This window comes from Eublepharis macularius, chromosome 1 (assembly GCF_028583425.1).
Source record: "Eublepharis macularius isolate TG4126 chromosome 1, MPM_Emac_v1.0, whole genome shotgun sequence".
NCBI lineage: Eukaryota > Metazoa > Chordata > Lepidosauria > Squamata > Eublepharidae > Eublepharis > Eublepharis macularius.
Window position 1 is genome coordinate 178,040,146 of NC_072790.1, and position 19,361 is coordinate 178,059,506.

Here is a 19,361-nt window from a genome sequence, read left to right on the forward strand (position 1 = left end):
TTTCTGATTTGCTAACGAAGTACTAGTAAGAGCTGAAGCACAGTTTTAAAACATTTTAAGTGAGATTCTGGGCTGCCAGGAATCCTGCTGTGTAAGTACTTTGGCAGCACCCTGCATCTAGCGTAAATTAGCTCTTAGCCATGGGCAGTCACTACATCTTGTGGAAGTGAATGCCATTAATGAATTATATATTGTGGGAAGAAGGACCTCATTTCATATGTACGGAACCTACTGATATTCAGTGTCAGTAGGGATCCCCATGTTCTAAATTATGAGATAGGGAGAGAGATGTTTATAAAATGTTGGATGGTATGGAGAAATTGGATAGAAAGAAATCTACCCTGTTCCTACTGAGAAATCCTAAGCAAGTTACTCAGAACCTACTCCAGTCCATTCAATGGGCTAGCTCCAAGGAAAGTGTTTTAGGACTGTGCTGTTAGACATTTATTTTTGTAAAACAGAAAATACCAAACACATTAACCTTTTCTTATAGGGAAGAAGTTCTAACTTTTCTATATATTTATGAGTCTATGAAATTGCTTTTGATGTTGGGAAATGAGAATGGTATACAGTATTCCTAACTAGAGATGGGTAATACAAACAAAAAAAAGCCATGAACAGCCCAAACTGCTGTTCACGAACAAGCTGTTCATGAGGCCCCATTCTAAATGAACAGGTGGTCATTGCAAGCCTCGTTTGTTGCTGTTCATCTTGCTGTTCATCAAGCCAGACAGTCTGGCACCTGCAATCAATTTCCTTGGCAACTTAGGCAGAGATTGTCTGAACTCTGTCTGAACTCCTGCTGTTGCCCTGGAAACCCCAATCTAAGCCCAATTTAGCTTGATAGGCAGGTCTTCCTTTCAAGTGTGGAGCTCCAGATTTGTTACAACAAGGGAGCAAAGACCAGGGGGGAGGGGGGCTCCCAGCTCTGACTTTGCAGACAGTAGAGAGGGAGAGAGACAGTTGCTGTTGGCATTTTGATAGAGAGTGCATTGGAGCTTGGATTTTCTTTGTGTGTGGTGGGATAGGGATCTACCCCTTCAAGTTCCAGGGCTGCTGCCAGGCTCTGGGGCCAAGCTATTATTTATTATTGGTACCTTTCCTGCTGCCTGCTCAGGTAAGGTTTCTGGGAGTGGTGAGGTAGGGATCTACCCCATCAAGTTCCAGGGCTGCTGCCAGGCTCTGGGGCCAAGCTATTATTTATTATTGGCACCTTTCCTGCTGCCTGCTCAGGTCAGGTTTCTGGGAGTGGTGCAGTAGGGATCTTGACCAAACTTGGATGATGGCTGGAGGAGAGCCTGCTGGCCCCCATGAACAGCCAACCATGAACATGTTCATGAACAGGGCCATGTTCGTGGTTGTTCGTGAGTCCCTGTTTGTGGATGGCAATGAACAACGAACATCATGTGTTTGTTTTTTTTCTGTTCGTGCCCATCTCTATTCCTAATGCAGCTACAATGCCTTAGGAATACTGGAAGAAAAAAAAGATAAAGGTAGCACCGAATCATTACTGACTAGACCTTATGATACTAGCTTATTATTTTCAGTCTCTTTCCTAGCAAGCCTCGACACGGAAATTGCTTTTTCCACTGCTGCTCCATATTGATCTAATGTTTTTACTCCCAAGATCTCTTCCCTGGAACTCCCCCCCACTTCAGATCCCATGTGTATATGTGTAGTTAGGATTCTTTTGCCCCAGTGTGCATAACTTTATACTTGCTTACACTGGATCTCCCTTATCATTTTGCCTTCCATTTCACAACACTGGAGATTTCTTTCAGTGTTTCCCACACTGTGAAAACTGTCAAGATATCCTTATGATTCCCTGTGTTGTAATCAGTTACTGAAATGAAAGGCTGGCATAATTTTTATTTATTATAGTTTTTGTTATTCATTTTGGTTATTGTTAAACACTTGGCTGTTGTTCTGCTTTGAAGCCTTGGGTGCAGAAAGTTTTTTAAAAAAACATAGAAACAACAAAATTTGCCATTATCTGTATTAGAATTATATATGAAACTACGTTATCTTGCATATCAGATAAAACTTGAAGAGGTCACTGGGTGGTGATCCTGCATCACTATTAAATAACAAAGGTTTAAAACGGCCATAATGGTAATCTGGCCGAACCATGTAGGGCTGTGACTCAGGTGTGTGGCTGCATCGTGTGCTGCAGCACTGCTGCTTTCCTTATACCCCAGGCCAGTAAATAACTCACCTATCATGATCCCCGAGAAGGCCAGAATAAGTGCAGCAACCAGGGCTGATGTTACTACAGACAAGACCAAGGAGAGAGGGGGACTGTTCTTAGGCAGTATTGGTTCAGCTGGAATAGATGCACAAAGACAAAAGGCATTAAGCACTTTGACCCACTTCCTTAACATAACTCTTAAAAGTAGTTGCATGACCATGCATCCACACATTTTCTATCCCTGAGTAGTCAGGAATTCCCCCAGGAGCCAGAGGGCAAAATTGCTGTGCCAAGGCTATATATACACTTTGGTGAAAAAATAATTCTGCACCAAGGCATCCCAAACTGAATCTTGGGGGAGTTGCAAATTATTGCACAGCACACTGAAACTCCCTTTCCTGATTATTCCTGGCCCTGCTCTGAACCCCACTTTCCCTTCTGAAATTTCACAAGGCATTGATTGCAGTTTCAAACTTTATTTTCTCAGACATAAAGGATAGTCACATTTTTGGAAAAATGAAAAACTGTGCTCAGGATGTGGAACCAAATTCTCTGTGTGTACACTGCAGTTCTATAATATACAGGCTAGGCTGTAGCCCCATTCAGACTTGATTGGAGGGTTAGTGTCCATTAGCAAGAGGATCCTGCCTCAGATGTATGATCCAACAATATTCACAAGTTACAGTGAGTGCACATACAAACCATGTACAGTGTACACTTACAGTGTACAGTGTTCTTTGTATGTGTGTTGAATAATTCTCATGTTACAGTCAATGCATGTACAGCTGAATGTCTGATACAAACCTCACTTTTGTCCAAGTACTTTAATTAACGTGTTAATGATTGGCGCCTCTGCACAAATTACATTTTTAGGATATATCAAGGCTATATTTTTTAAAAGTCTACATGTAAAAATACGATGTTTGAAAGCAAGTGCATCATACAGTAGGCCGGTCAGAGAGCTGCAGCTGTTCCCTGTTAAGTGTATGGTACACAACAAACCTAGATTTGCACTGAAGGGATAAAGCAGCCCTTTGCATCATTACACTTAGCTGCCAAGGAAAACATGATAAACAGGAAATGTACCCTTGATGAAGAGAGAATAAAGGGTATAACATTCTGTAGATCCAGAGGAGTTAGCCGTGTTAGTCTGTAGCTGCAAAATAGTAAAGAGTCCAGTAGCACCTTTAAGACTAACCAACTTTATTGTAGCATAATCTTTCGAGAACCACAGCTCTCTTCATCAGATGCAAGATGAAGACGCATTTTGTAGGTTGCACACTTCACATTAACTGCTTCCCCCAACTTTTCCCATGTCACATAATAAAGGAAGAACAGCTCTTTCCCCTACTTTCTCTCCAGCTGATGTTCTGGGAAGCAGAACACTCCTTGTACTGAAGGCAACTCAAGGATGTAACAGAACTGAAGGGGATGGCTGTGCAGATTAGAGTAGGTGTGGATGTGTGGGTAGCTGAGAACATGGTTGCTGCTTCCCTCTCTTACATGAGAGCAGCCAAAGGCTGGTGCATGGAATCCTCCCCTTTCTGGACAAATATTTGTTTCTGAAAGAATGTATTTTTAGAAAAATATTCCACAATCCTTTTCCACAGGCTACTATGATGAAACTGACAGATGCTTTGATTTCAGGTCCTGCCAATTTTAACATTCTCTCTCTTTCAGATTTTTATGGCTTTGCTTTCATATCCATTGAGTGTCCATGTTAATTTCCTGAAAGAAAACCATCTGTTTCAATGGCTTGCTCTTAATTGAGGAAAGTGGAACAATGAGCCATTGGAGGTCACAGATCCAGGAAAGCTGATTACAGCAGAGGTTACCCCTCACTTTTGCGCAATGCAAAGACAACAGATGGGACAAATGGGAGGGGATGAGACAAAATAGGAAGGCAAAATGCACTGCATTCTCTCTCGAACTTATCAGAACACAACAGTTCATATGCAGAAACTAATTTGATCAGATATATTATGAAGCAAGTTGCGATAATAAGTATGCACTTAAGGCTATGAAAAGACTTCATGTTCTGAGCTACAGGTAGCAGGATAGGTGCACTCTTATATTGAAGATTCTCAAGTAACTACACCATAGCAAAGGCCACAGTTTGCTTGGGGCTTTGTATTGTAGTGTTCTTGGCACCATGATGAATCCAGCCTTTCAGAGACCTCTTGCTGGTCTAAAGAGGCTTATAGACATGAAAGTACAAGACCCAAAGACTTCTACATGAGCCTCACAGGTGACCTACCCGGTCAGTTTTCTTACCTATGCAAGAGTCGCCATCATCAGCCAACATATACCCATGAGCACAACTGCAAATGATTTCTTGGGTCTTTATATCCACATGGCACATGTCATTATAACAGTGGCTACAATTCACATGCAGCCTAATGTCAACTTCTCCATGTCCTTCTGTCACTAAGGAAGATACAGGGGGGAAAGTTATTTCTTTGCACAGGAATTGCAAGTCAAGAACTCACATGAGACAGTGTACAGAATGGGCAACAAATGGGATAATACCAAACTACTAGCTGAGCATCTCCTTCTCTCTACATGTGCGTCTGTTGTCTAAGTTTACACATCTCCTGTCATTGAAGTATGTGCATGCTGTCTCTAAATCAGGAGTCCACATATAAATGGTTTCTCTCTCCAATGTTAGAACAGAAAGTGCATCCCATCTCATGATGTCATGTTTGAAACTACCTATCGATCCTGCTAACTGTACCAAATTATACATGGAAATACTGCAAGTTACAACTTTCCTTAGGAAAATAATTTTCTGGCCAAGCCTCTAATGAGGTTCAGTTGTGATTACATTGTATTTTTAAAAAGATGTTTACCACATACTTTCAAAAAATCAAAACAATAATACAAAGAAAAACAATGAGAAAACAACACAAAATCAACATTAAAACCATACCCACACACAATTTCTAAAGACCAAAGTGAAAAGACTGTATAAGGCATAATATGAAAAGGCATAATATTAAATAGCTCCAATAACAGAGGTGAAAGAAATCAGAATGAAAAGAAAGCAGATAAAATAATCAAAACAAGTAAACTAAATTTTGCACCAGGCAAACAGCTAAGTGAAGAGGGTTTCTATGAGCACAAGAGAAAAAGCCCAGTCCTTGGTGGCCATCCACCTCACCTCCAAAGGCGGAAGCACTCAAAGCAGGGCACTGAAGATAATCTTAAACTGGTCCACAGGAGCGCAAATAATCCTTTGCACATGCTAGCCCAAGACCATTTCAGGCTTTAAAATGAGGATGCAAAAGAAAATCTCACATTTATCAGTTCAAATTGAAGTATGTTTTAAACAGGTTCTGTTAAATTCTGGACAGATCCTCAGCCATTGAACACATCTATCAGACAAATGCAATGAGAGGTGTTTAAAACAGCATTCTATACTCCCTTCCTTTTAGTGTTCCTTCATGTCTCTGTTGTGAATGTGGGTGGTAGACTCTCACTGTTTTTTGTTTTTTTTTAATCTTCTGTCATGGGCTCAGAGTGAAATAAAGTTTTCATCTATAATAGTATTTTGTACTATGTCATGATAGATTTGGTTTCATAAAGCAATTGTTTTTATTTTATTTGCATGAGGTTCACAGAGACTGTTTGACAGGGGAGATTTCATTTGCGTGTGTATGTGCGTGCACACACACAAACACAAATTCCACTGGTACCAAGAGTAATGGATAGGAAGGATCCCTTTAAGGTCCCATTTAGAAAGGAGAGAGAGCTTTTTCTAATTTGTCACAGGGGGGGAAACCCTAAAACTACAAGGGATAATAGCAGCTTATGCTTACCTCAGGGAAGCAGGGTTTTTTAAACACTTCACATATAGAAACATATTTTAATTATTTTTTTAAAAAAGTCTCAGGCTAGATGGCTAAGAAAACAAGTGTAAAACAAAAGGAACCATCCAAATTTAGATCTTAGGGGAGAGAAAGTGAGCGAAGAAGCACAGCTCCCTAAAGAATCCCCAAAGTACTAAAAAATTATAGTTTCTTTCTGTAAGGTAAGAAACTGGAAGAATGGCAGCAAACAGGCAGCTAGTATGATCTTTTATCAATAGCAGCCACTGGGCTATGTGACTCTTCCCCCATGACTGCAGGGTTAGACAGAGGCACATTGTGATCAGAGGGACTGGGAATTATGAAGGGTCTGTGGGTTTGTGAAGTAGATGGGGAACATATGTGTGTACCATTACTCACCAATTTAACAAAAGCTATGGTAGGATGGAACCAAGACCTCTCTTTCTTTTAAAACATGTATGAGTATTGTTTTCTTAGGAAACCTCACCATACAAATAATTTGAGGACATCCATGCTTCTCCAGAAGACAAAATGCCTATATTCAGTCCAACTTCTATCTCCCGTTTCTTGCAAACACACAATAAAGACCACTTCCTGGTTGATTAAAGTACCTTTTAAAGCTGGGGTATACAATGACCCATATTTGTTATTAATAAAAGACACACCATCCTCTCCATCCACCTCTGGATCATTAAGTTCTGCTGCGTTGCCACCTACAGACAACAGGAAAATATCTTAGAATATTATTATATTGTTGAATTAAAACTATATATAAGAGAATAATGCAGAGTTTTGGGACACCTTAAAAACAACAAATGTATTCTGCCATAAATTTTCATGGGCCAGAGACTGCTTTGTCAGATACTTGTATGTGCCCCAAATATCTAGTAGACTAATTTTATTTTTGTTAAAGTGAAGTCAAAAGGTACAACAGACAGCAGAAGGTGCATTATAATACCATGTAGAGCACAAATATTGAACCAAATTAAGTGAACGCATGATGCAGCCAGCGTGGGTGTGATCCACTCCCAGCCAACTCACTCTATTTCTTCTCTTGCATAGGTACCATTTTATGTAGCCTCAGAGCAAAAGATTAAAGACACAAATTGTACATTTAAGGTGGCAACACTCAGAAACCCTTGGGAAGGCATTTCCTTCTCCCAGGATTATTTATCAAAGACTTTAAAGATCATCCCCCGAAAGGTTCAAGCAGGATTGTAGTATGAAGCTGCTGAATCCATTACTAAATTTTACTCTGTAGAATTTTGGATCAATAAAAGCCAAAAAATTGGCTAGATTACTACAGAAAGTTAAGTGCCATCTTCAGGTGTTTGTGTACACACCTGATCCCAGTTGGGGTGCAGCTGATGAAATGACTCTGACCCATGAAGCACAATATAGTTGCGTCCCAAGACTCTTTTGGCTCCAACAGGCTAACATGGCAACCACAATGGAATCTGTCACCATAGGAGGCAAAAGAATGATGCTACTAAACTGTATTGCAAAATATGAAGCACCTGACAGAGAATTCATCTGGCAAATTCAATTGAGACCGTAGTGGATCAAAGTTTAGTGTGCCTCTAGGCTTTCACTTCCAAGGCTTCAATTTTAATAAGACTTGCGGTATTAATGAAGCACTGAGCCATGGAGCACGAAAAATTACAATTTGGGGAGTGCTGCACAATAAATCTTCACATAGTCATTTGGCTGAAAGATTGAAAAAGGCAATGTGCAAAAAGTCAAGCCTTTATACAATGAGAGCAATAACCAGATTGCTTTTCTTCTTTATTCCGTTTGATCATGGGGACCCATTGAAGACAGAGGAACATAACCATTTGAGGGGGTGACAAATATTATGGAGCCACTACAAGGTCATATCTTTCAGCCTCTTGGCTTATTATTACATATAGTACAGATTCCTTTCTCATCACCTGTTCCTATTCGTGCCCAATCCAACCAACCATTCCACCAATCCTCAAATCACTACCTTACTTTTTTTTCCTTTGAGGAAAGGTAGAAAATAGAAAAAGGCACATCTGCAAACTTAAATAATTACATGTTATTCAGAGGCAGTTCATATTAATACACACACACACACAGTTAAACTGGGTTTCAAACATGAATAAGTTGCTTCCTTGAAACAAAAAGTAGGGTGACATAACTATTTTGAGGTTGCAATGGATGTGATGAAGACACCTGAAGGTGATTTTATTTTGACATAGTGACAAGTCATTTGAATGCCTTGGCAACTTTAAGCATTGAGTTGAGAACATGATATGCCATATTTTGGTTCAAACACAATTTCATTTTTCAGGATGTGGCAAGTACAATCCAAACATGATTCCAAGATGTGTCACAGCATTCAAGTAACCAGTCATAAAACAAACAAAATTACCTGATGATGACTTCAGCACAGCCATCCCTATAGCCATTTATTATATGTTGTTGCCAAAAAGGAGCTAGTCAGTTAAGATGTGGGAAACCACTCACAAATAAGATGTAGGATGGCAAAAGAGCTTAACAATAGACAATGGAGACTTTAAGTTATAGATGGTGACTGTTGATTGGAATCTAGTTCCTAACAACAGCACTTTAGTTTCTTACTTCTGGATCTAAGGTCTGTGGTAGTAGGCCTCCAACACTGCTGTAGTGCTGGCTGCCCTGGCAGCTGCCAGTTATTAGCAGGAAAGCAAAGAATCAGCTATGAAGACTGAATCATTTGTTTTTTTACATTTCATATGCTTGTGGCAAGGAAATATCTCCATGCAATAAATCTCAGTAAATGACTCCTGTTTCTTCTCTATCAGGAAAAAAACCTTGAACTCATCATCATAATTTATAATTCACAGCAGGATTCTGAAGACTTGTAACATGTCCACATGATGGTGATGATGATGATGACGATAACAACAACAACATTCGATTTATATACCATCCTTCAGGACAATTTAATGTCCACTCAGAGTGCTTTACAAAGTATGTTATCATTATCCCCACAACAGAACACCCTGTGAGGTGGGTGGGGCTGAGAGAGCTCCAGAGAGCTGTGACTAGCCCAAGGTCACCCAGCTGGCTTCAAGTGGAGGAGCAGGGAATCAAACCTGGCTCTCCAGATTAGAGTCCCGCACTCTTAACCACTACACCAAACTGGCTCTCAACAGGAATACCCACAGTGTAGGTGCTTTTGTTTAACTTTGCACAGCATTCTTCCAAGTGGATTGTGCCCCCAGTGTTAATCATAGGAGAGTTTGGCAGAGTTGCCCTTCCAATGCCTGAGATCTAATGTAAGAAATTAGTGCCAACAAAACCCCAACAAAAATCCAAGCCACGTGGACATGCCGTAAGTTTTCAGAATATGAAATCCAGGATTATTTTACTACAGTGTATTTTTTTTTACATTCACCTACAATTAAAAGGCAACATATATATAGGGAGTCCAGAATTCTGCACAAACCTTTCTCCCCACCAAAGTTTGGAAGTGGAAAAATCATGTCTGAAATAAATCAGATTACAGTATATGAATTGTGTTTTTAATTGCTGGTTTCAAAATCATGGCATAATTTTGATATTTTTAAAAGATTGGGGATACAGGTGAAGAAGAAACGTATTAGACATTTTGGAGGGCACAGAGAGCGATTAACTACAAAGGCTGCAGACATACTTCCCTTCTGAGCACTGGAAGCTCATTGGATTGTATTCTCTCTGATCTTTGGTCTTTGTTTGGAACTATCCACACAATTAAATGCTTTTTCTATAGCCATGAGGGCTAAGAACTGTTGTTTTCCAAATAAAACCACTAGGATGCTCCGGATTCAACCCAAAAGTATGCATTCTAGCCAAGGATAGCCAAACAGGTACCGTCACGGCCATGCAGATTCTTAGACTCCCTGGATAAACACAGTGGATTGTATAGCATTCAAATAAATAGAAGAATAGATACAGGTATGTCAGCTATAGGAAATTTTTGTTTCAGCATTACGTTGTGCATTAATACTAGGGGAGGGAAAGGGACACCTTGAACACAAAGCCACTTTACCTATATATCCTCCGCCTCCTCCACCTGAGGAGCACCCCCCTCCACCCCCTCCGAAACCCCCTCTTGTCTCCCACCCCCACTTCTTCATGGCCTGGGGGCAGGATTTTCCACCGGTAGCGCCTTCCAGCAAGGACTTTCCAGACCAGAGGAAGGAAGTGTTATCACTCCAGCCACCACCGCCACCTGCAGATTAACAGAAGGAAAAGCAGTTCAGGTTGCCTCTGAAAGTCCAGAACCCAGCAGTTCAAAGATACATCCCCAACAGCATGGTTGTGACAGACTGGAAAAGCACAGGGATTCAGTGAGTAAGCACCTTGGGGAATATCTGCAACATGAACAAGAGCATGATTTTAAATGGTCCTAAATGTCATAACCAAGAAATTCTGGGAATTATCAGAAGGGGGCATTAAGAACTGTCTGCTCGAAATTCATTTATCCCAGAGAGCTAAAGGTCTCAGGATTCTGTGGAGTAAAAAAATGACACTTAAACCTGTTTATATTTGTAGTATAATATCATTTGTAGAGCAGATATGCCCTTGACCTTTTATGCTGGGAAGTAAATATAGTGACAGTTAATAGAAGGGCAATATGATTAATCCTGTTACCATTCTCTTGTTCCCAACACAAGCAATAGGACAACCCAGAATTGCGTTGGGGCATTCTGTAGAATGGCAGGAAAACTGAAACACAGAATTCATCTGGAAAAGTTAAAGTAGTTTACAAAAATTATTTACTAAATATTGTCAGCCCCTTTGGCCAACATTGGTAAAAGAGCATAGACTCTAACAACAGACCACATTTTACAACATGAAATGTCTTTGAGCTCATGCTCCACCTTCTGCCTGGACTTCCACAGGCATTCTGAGGCAGCCATTCTGATAGACACAAAGAAGCAGACTTTTTCTGTCCAAATAATCCCATAATACGAATCTACCACAGACAGTGAAGACATGGGGCTAGTTTACATATTTTCCAGGTAAGCAAAACTATTTGAGTGGTGGAGGGGTTGGCACCACATTGATATGAATGAATTTGGTAATAGTGTTTTTGTAGCCCGTACTGTTTTCTCTTTTTCTGTTTGCTTTTTAATTTTTTTTGTTTTGCTCTAATAAAATATTTTTTAAAAAATACCAGAGATAATATCATATACAGACATACAGCCAAAATCTGACTCTACTGCCATTTATTTAATTTTTAAACATTTAAATAATTGTTTTAAACATATATAATCCCTCATTTCTCTTAGGGGGACCCAAGGTCTATGCAAATCTGATTTCTGAATGGAGCATCTGCACCACACATGGCATTACCTCTGATGCTGAGAAGCTATGAGTCTCTCTACACAAGACTTCTAACACGTGTTATTCACATGTCAGGGGATGCAATGTTAGCTGGGAAGCATAGTTTTAAGTGACAGAGCCAGCGGAGATTGCTCCGGAGGGTTCTCTCACAGCCCTCCACCGCCTCTGGCGTGCTGGACTGTCTCCCCTTCTGGAGTCTTTGTCCTGCTGAGGCTTGGTTAATTCAACATTTTAAGTATCTTTATCTTTCATATCTTTAATGAAGATATAATGGGGGGGTGGGGGTGGGAGGGAAGGGGTAAAAATAAATGTATACGGTTCAATGTATGATTATGTACATATGTTATAATAATAAATTTAAAAAAAAATATCAAAATTTTAAGCAGTGAGGGTGGCAGGGCAAAGGGTCCAGAAGGGGAGACAGTCTGGCATGTCAGAGGTGGCGGAGGGCAATGAGAGAAACTGTCCCCTCCAGAGTAATCTCTGCTGGCTCCGTCTTTTAAAACTATGCTTCCTGGCTAACATTGCATCTTATGGCACTTGACAAACACATGCCCAGGCATCTCGTGTAGAGAGACTCTATGTCTGCTTTGCTATCATGAGAAGACTCTCACTGGCTCAGTGAGTGTATGGCCTTGGCCCATAGTCATTGGCTTCTCATTGCGTGCTTTAAAATTTACCATGGCAAGACCAAAGACAGAGTGTGGGCATCAGCCATCTATTGTTAGGTTTGTTTGTTCTATCAAAATGATGAATGAGCTGTTGGTGCTATTCATCCATTCATCTGACCACAGTAGGCACTTACATACAGCAGGTGCAAAAGATCTTCCATTTATATAGCTGTTTACTGTGTGCGGGAGAGCTTATCTCCTGTTCAAGCACGTTTCATTTGACTCTTGCATGAAAAAAAGCGCTATCAAAAGATTTTCTTCCTGATTAATCACTTCCTGATCCAAAGTGCTACCAACTTGTCTGCTGTCCCTTGGGTGGCTTCGAGTCTCATGCTAGAGTATGTTTCTGAACGAGGAAATGCAGGATGATTATTCTGTTTGTGATGGAGCACTCTTACCTAGTATGTATAGTAGTCTTAAATCGAACCGGAATGACGGGGGGCGGGGTCGGAGGCCGGAATTTATGCCGGCCTGCCGGACCTGAGGGAAAACTGCTCTTCCCAGGTCCGGCAGAGGCCCCGCCCCCCCGCAGCCAGCCGGGCGGCCCCAGGATTGGCCGCCCGACGTTTAAACTCATTGGCTGCCGGCCGGCCCAGGGCATGCTGGGCCGGCCAGCAGAGCCGTGGCCACGCCGTCCCTCCTCTTCCTCCCCGCGGCCGCAAACTACACGCCTGGTAAGTCAGGCGTTCGCGCTTTGCAGCAGCCCCATATCTCTCTAACATTATGCACCAAAAGTACAGATGGGCCTTTTCTAGAGGACGTTTTGATGCCTTCCCTTCTAATGTGTTGCAGGGAAGTTTTCTTCGCAGGCCTATCCATCAAAGATGTTGCATATACCCAGAGAAGAAAGTTGAAACCGTTGCTCGTATTCTCTTACATTGTAAGTTGTATTCCAAAGAGAGACAGCAGTTAGTATATCCATTACTCTCCAAGTTTAAATCTTTGGATAATCATTTGAAATTTGATGATTCTGTGCTACTGAAATATTTGTTGGAAGATACTAAGAAAACTGTATCCTCAACAGTAGCAAAATACTGTTTTTTGGTCATAAACAAGCGGAAGTTTTTAACAAAAGGAGAGTGAAGATAGTTTTACTTTTTAGGATTTATTGTTGAGTATGATAATGGTTTTTAACTAAATCCTTTCTCTCTTTCTTTTTATGTAGATAGGAACTGTGGTTTGTATATGCGATCTTTTTCTTGCTGGTCATTTGACTGTAATAAATCTGAAATCTGAATCTGAATCTATTCTGTTTGTAGGTTTTTAAAGTCCAGCCACCCTCACTATCCCAAAGTTTGGCTGCATTCACGCAATACAACAAACTGTATTTTACAAACTGTGTTTTAAGCAAACTCCAGATGCATGTGATGCTTGGATGTCACTGGGGTTTGTTGGATTCCAGGGTATGTTAACCACATTTTGAATGAATTGTGGTTTTCTGCGATGTCTGAATTTACAAACCAAAGTTTGTTGAAGAGTACTACCCCTTTCGGTTGCCTGGCCACAGAGATAGCAGAATAGCAGGCAGATCTTCCCTGAGAAACTAGAAACATGTGAACTTTGGTTTACACACAAACTAGAATTTGTTATGTATGTCTGGTAAACCAGAGTTTATTGTGGCATCTAAACACACTCTTAGAATACTTCAGCATCTTAAATACGTGCATCCTAATTAGACTCCTGTGAATTAAATACCACTATCTGTTCATTGATGCATAGGGAAATTTGCTCTGTGTCCCCACCCACATACCTCTTATAAAATCTTTATTAAGTTGACCCACAGGACACCATTTGTTGCTATTCCTCTGCATTCTGAATTGTTTGTACTGCATATACTCTTTGTTTTCTCCTCAGTGTGTCTGCTTTCAATTTTTTTAGTAGACATGGTGGCTTTCAAAATAACTAATCCAATTTGCATATGACTGCAGTCATATGGGGGAAGAGGGAAACTTTTTGAAAACAGGACTTGGTGAGGGACTGTGAAATAAGCATTCACATTAGTATCAGATTTAACAAGGAAACAAATCTGAAAAGAGGCTTGTTTGGAAGGCTAGGGAATAGGTAGATGTATGAAAAATTAGGATTCAAAAATAAGGAAAGAACCTGGAGAAGGAGGAGAGTGTGAGACAATAGTAAAGTGTCAAAAATATTTCAGCAAATGATCACTGCTGATATGGAGGGACATAGTAACAAAGTTGATGTTACTTTTTTTTCTGAAATTAATTCTAGCAAAAGAGCACAGATCAAATATTAGACATGTATTGTGTAAATGAAAGCAGTAAGTATCAGAAACAAATATTGAAAAGTGTAGAGATCTGGGAGTGTTCACAGGATTATTCAATCTGAAATAAAGCAGAATAACTAAGGTTTGAGTTCAGTAGCACCTTAAAGACCAACGAAGAGTTGCCAGGGTATTTGTTTATTGGTGTTTAAGGTGCTACTGGACTCTAACCTTGCTCATCTGTAGACCAACACAGCTACCCATCTGAAACTGTAGAATTACTAGTATTCCTTTTCACTACTTTCACAATCATGACCAAAGATTATTGTCAAGACCATTTTGTTGATTCACGGAACAATAATTGTATCACTACTGTGTTGAGAGATCTGAACTGGCCACCTGTTTCAGGGCAAAATCCAAAGAGCTGGTTCTTTCCTTTAGGGCTTTAAATGGCTTGGGACTGGAGTATCTGAAGTGCAGACTGCTCCTTTTTCATCCAACTCATTAGTTACCATCTTCCTCTCAAGCCCTGCTCTCTGTGCCCCAGCCCATACAAGTGAGACGGATCACAGTTGGAGAGAGGACTTTCTCAGCATTCCCCTTTGGAAAGCCTTTCCCTGGAGGCACATTTGGCACCTATCATACTCTCATTTAGATGTCAGACCAAAGAATTTAGCTTAATGCAGGTTTGACTTAACATATTACTCCATTGTTTTTGCTGATTCTTTTAAGGCCTGGATATTGCTGCTTTTATTATTACTATTTTAACTTCTTGGATGACTTGTTGCTGTTTTTACACTACTTATGCCCTTTCACGGAAGTTTTATCAACAATCTTCTGACTGGTTTTTATGACTGTATGAGTTAAGCTTTTATTCATTGTTTTTTACTTTGTTAGACATCTCGAGAAGGACTCTGGAAAGGTAGCCTATAAATCCCCTAAATAAATGAACGAATAACAGCAACATAAATCAGGACTTTGGTTCATACAATCAGGATGGTTAACAAATGAGAATATGAACAGATTTTCCCATTTTAAAAATAAAGTATGTTCACAGAAGCACAGTCACAATCCAATGTTAAATTCCAGGTGGTGGAATTTGGCATGGGCCCACAGGGTGGCGGAGGAGGCCGAAAACTGCCCCTCAAATGGCCACCATGCCAAAAACTGCTTTCCCACCCCTCACAGGAGGAGGGGGAGGACGCCGCGGGCCCACAGGGCAAGGTAAGTGTGGGGCTGGGGCTGGGGGCTGGGGTTTGGGCAGTTTAAAGGGGGGGATCCCCCCCTTCCGCCTGCCAGCTGATAGTTTAAAGGAACCTGCTGCTTGCAAGCTGCAGGAAAAGTTTATATGGCCATCTCCCTGGGGAAATGACCATGTAAACTGCCCCTTTACATCCCAAACGAACCAGTAGACCAGTTCATGGAAGTTTGTGGAAACGAGCTTCCATGAACCACTGGTTTATGAACCACGAACCAGCCTGGTTCGTGTGTTTTTTGAGTCGTAATTCAATTCGTGCCCATCTCTAATAATGACTAACACTATAGGGGCTTTAGCATAGTGATGATAGGAGTAGCAGGTTCTCTGAATTCGTAGCTTTCATTTAGTAAGTGAATCTCTAGCCCCTTCCATTGCAGATATATGCTTTTCCTTTAAACATCTGAGTTAAAATGGAATTGTGAAAGGGCCTTAAGAAAGGCTGGGAGACAGTATACTACAGGGGTGAAACACCACAAGTCCTCTTTGAATAATAGGTCAAAAGACAATAGTTTAATCATTCTCAATTCCTCCATTACAGCAAAAATTTGAAAGTCTAAATAAGTAACATTTTTAAGAAGCCTTATGAATATTTGTTATTTGGTCAAGGTGACCCAAGCAAGTTTGTGACACAGCAGGGAAATAAAGGCACAGTTGTGGACTCCATGTTCATACTTTTAAGTCCTGAACTGTTCTTGTTTGCTAATGACAGTAGTTTGTGATCCAAAGAAATTATATAGATGAACAGAGGAGAACTATATGGGCAGATGGAACATTTTTGGGGGGAGGGGGATGTTATCTCTGTAGCAGCTTACTTGCTAAAGAGACAAACTGTACCATAACTATATAACTGCATGTTTCATTGACAACAAAAAAGGATGTATCATGAACACTAAGCAAAGCTTGCCTGCATGATATTCCTTCTTGAGCTCATCATCCACGGCTTTTATTAACTGTCTCTTTATGGCTGGGAAAGGAACTTCTTACCTGCTGCTCCTGGTTTTCCATTGACTCCTGGGACAGATGTATCATTCTCCAGTCTTTCTGGATGAAATGTATACACTTTTGCCCTGTAGGCCCTGCCACCACCTCCTGCTGCAATGATCAAGGGCACTGGCTTTCCATTCTCCATCTTAACAGGTTGAATTGAGAAATGAAGCTGGATTTTAGCTGTTTCAGACATGCAAACAAAACATTCGTTCCCTCTCTAGTTACAGCATGCTGCACAATGTAAGCCCCTAGGACTGCAGAGCAGTCCAAATTGCTATTGCATTATTAACGTACGTGTATCCAAAAGATTAATAGAGACCACTAGTTCTACCATCTAATGTTCTCATGAAAAGCAACAGTAACCAGCAATGGAATACATACAGGACCTCACAGAGTGTATCAGTTAGAGAGTTCTAACACTCTACTGCTTGATGTGTGGCACCCACCAACCTGGGTGAGACAGGAGCTGCCTTATGATAAGCACCTTTGGGGCACAATTCCTCCCTCACCTGCTCAGAAGAAATGGTACAAAGCAGGTATTGGCAATCCCCAGCATGTATGTCAATAGAAGCACATTTACTTGGTGTTCTGCCCAAGCAACCAAGGCAATGGCAGCACTGCTGGGGCCAGCAGTGCAGGAGAAAGCAATAAGCACCACTTATGCCTATCATCACTGCCCAGATGTGCACAGCCACCAGCTGAGTCCAAGGTGAATCCCTGAGATCCTGGTAATACTGTTGAAGATTGACTTGCTTGAAGCATGTCTAGCAAAGTACAACCCCCCCCCCCCTTTCGTTTGTTGGAATACCTAACATTTTCACAGGTAGATGTTCCCTGTTTTGACACTTGGGCCAAAAAAAATTGCCTGCCCCTGGTATAAAGCATCTAGTGATAAAGTACAAGTGTCCCCATTATAGGACAACACGCTGACTTTCCTTGAATTTGGAAAACTAAGTAATGTTCAGTGAAACATTTTAAATCCTCCATAAAGTCACTTGACTAATGATTAAGGTAACAAGTGGATATGTACTGTCTTGAACCTCTGAGCAGTCATACACTGCGTGTTTTCTCTGCACCCCAGGCCTCATCTTTCCTGTCTGAGCTTTTCCTGAAGACACGGATTTTCAAACAACAAAAAATGTGACTGTGCTAACTCTGAATGTAGGTATGAAAGCTGGCAAGAAATAAATTTAAAAAACAATATGAGTCTTCTTGTCAAAAAAAAGTCTTGGACAGTGCATATTCCAATTAAAATGCTCATGAGAAGGCCAAGTTCACACTCTCCTTGTTCTCAGCAACCTGCCATTCCAGCCTCAAACAATAAACCGAGTCCATTCAGGTGAAAAGGTGTAGTTTAGCATATTTGCATGGGCTGTAGCTGTGTGTACCTTAAATATATAAGTTGCTCCTCCACCGCCACCACCTCCTCCTGCCCATTCATGGATGCTCTTATTTGCTTTAATTTCATCTTCAACCACATTATTTTCTCCAATGCAGACTTTCTGTATGATGTGGTTGGTCTACAGATGAAAGAAGAAGCCCAAATTCAAAAAGCAAAAATGGAATTCTGTACACCACCAAGGACCATACCAGTTGCAACACAGGGGATCCATGAACATATCTCTTTATTTGTCATTTATTTATTAAAATGATTCTGTGCTGAATCTCCTCACAAAAATATTGGACTACCCATGTCTTAATTTCAAAACAGCTTCATGAGGCTGACCAATGGGATAAGAATACTTAACCTTTCCCCCCAGCACTAAATTACCCTCTCCTTTGAAGCTGTTAGCTCGGCTGAGGAAATACACTGGTGTAATGAAAGAATTGGCAGCCCTCTGAAAACATGTAGAGTGCTGTAGAGTCCCAAACCTTACACTCCCAACTGGGTTTTATTTCTCTTTCCCCAATTAAGTATTTGAAACCTTTGAAAAGCTCCCACCAGCTGGTCCTTCTTAGGCAAACTGCACCCCTTATTCTTATCATCCTATATAGGAAGCACCCCCACTTTGCCCCCAGGAGGACCTGGAAACTTATGTCCAGTAGGAAAGCAATGTTTAAACTACAGGCTGGGTAGTTTTATAATCCCCAAATAAAAACTATTATAAATATTATAAATAATATTATAAATAAACGATTATAAATAAATGATTATAAATTATAATAGATGACCCCTTGGCTGTCTTCTGACCCCTTGGGCGTCTTCTGGGCTGATGTTGGACTATTTCAGTTTATTCTCCGGGGAGGAGGTTGACAGGACCCTGTGAACTGTGAGGCCTACTATGTGTCCTTTGTGCCCATCATGGCTGGTAAAAGCTGGTGCTGATGGGTTATGGATGTCCTTGAAGGCTATTATTAACTTGTCCCTGGACTTCAGAGTCTTTCCTGGAGCATTAAAGGAGGCCATGGTGAGACCTCTCCTAAAGAATCCATCTTTGGATCCTACTGACCTGACCAATTATTGCCCATTTTCGAACCTCCTGTTTCTGGGTAAGATGGTTGAACGAGCAGTGGTGGAACAGCTCCAGGTTTTTCTGAGGGATTCCTCAGCCCTGGATCCATTCCAGTCCAGCTCCCACCCAGGACATAGGATGGAGACATTGCTGGTCACCCTCATGGATGAGCTTTGCAGCCATCTGGATTGAGGCAGATTGGCACTGCTGATACTGTTGGATCTTTCAGCAGCATTTGATACGGTCAATTACGATCTGTTGATTCACTACCTCGCCAATGTGGGGATACTAGGGACCACCTTGCAGTGGCTCATCTCTTTTCTCCATGGTCAGGGACAGAGAGTGGTGCTAGGGAAGAAATTGTCATCCCTACACCCTTTGGTGTGCAGTGTCCTGCAAGGGGCAATACTCTCCCTGTT

At 41.0% G+C, this 19,361-nt stretch overlaps 1 protein-coding gene across 1 annotated transcript in view; it reads right to left on the reverse strand.

Annotated features, from left to right (window-relative positions):
• Window positions 1-19,361, reverse strand: part of ALK (ALK receptor tyrosine kinase) — a 941,973-nt gene that overhangs the window by 35,345 nt on the left and 887,267 nt on the right. Inside the window, 7 exon segments of the mRNA XM_054982048.1 lie at window positions 2,216-2,323; window positions 4,463-4,615; window positions 6,627-6,728; window positions 10,126-10,234; window positions 10,542-10,600; window positions 16,487-16,631; window positions 17,878-18,009. Coding sequence (XP_054838023.1) covers window positions 2,216-2,323; window positions 4,463-4,615; window positions 6,627-6,728; window positions 10,126-10,234; window positions 10,542-10,600; window positions 16,487-16,631; window positions 17,878-18,009 — 808 coding nt within the window.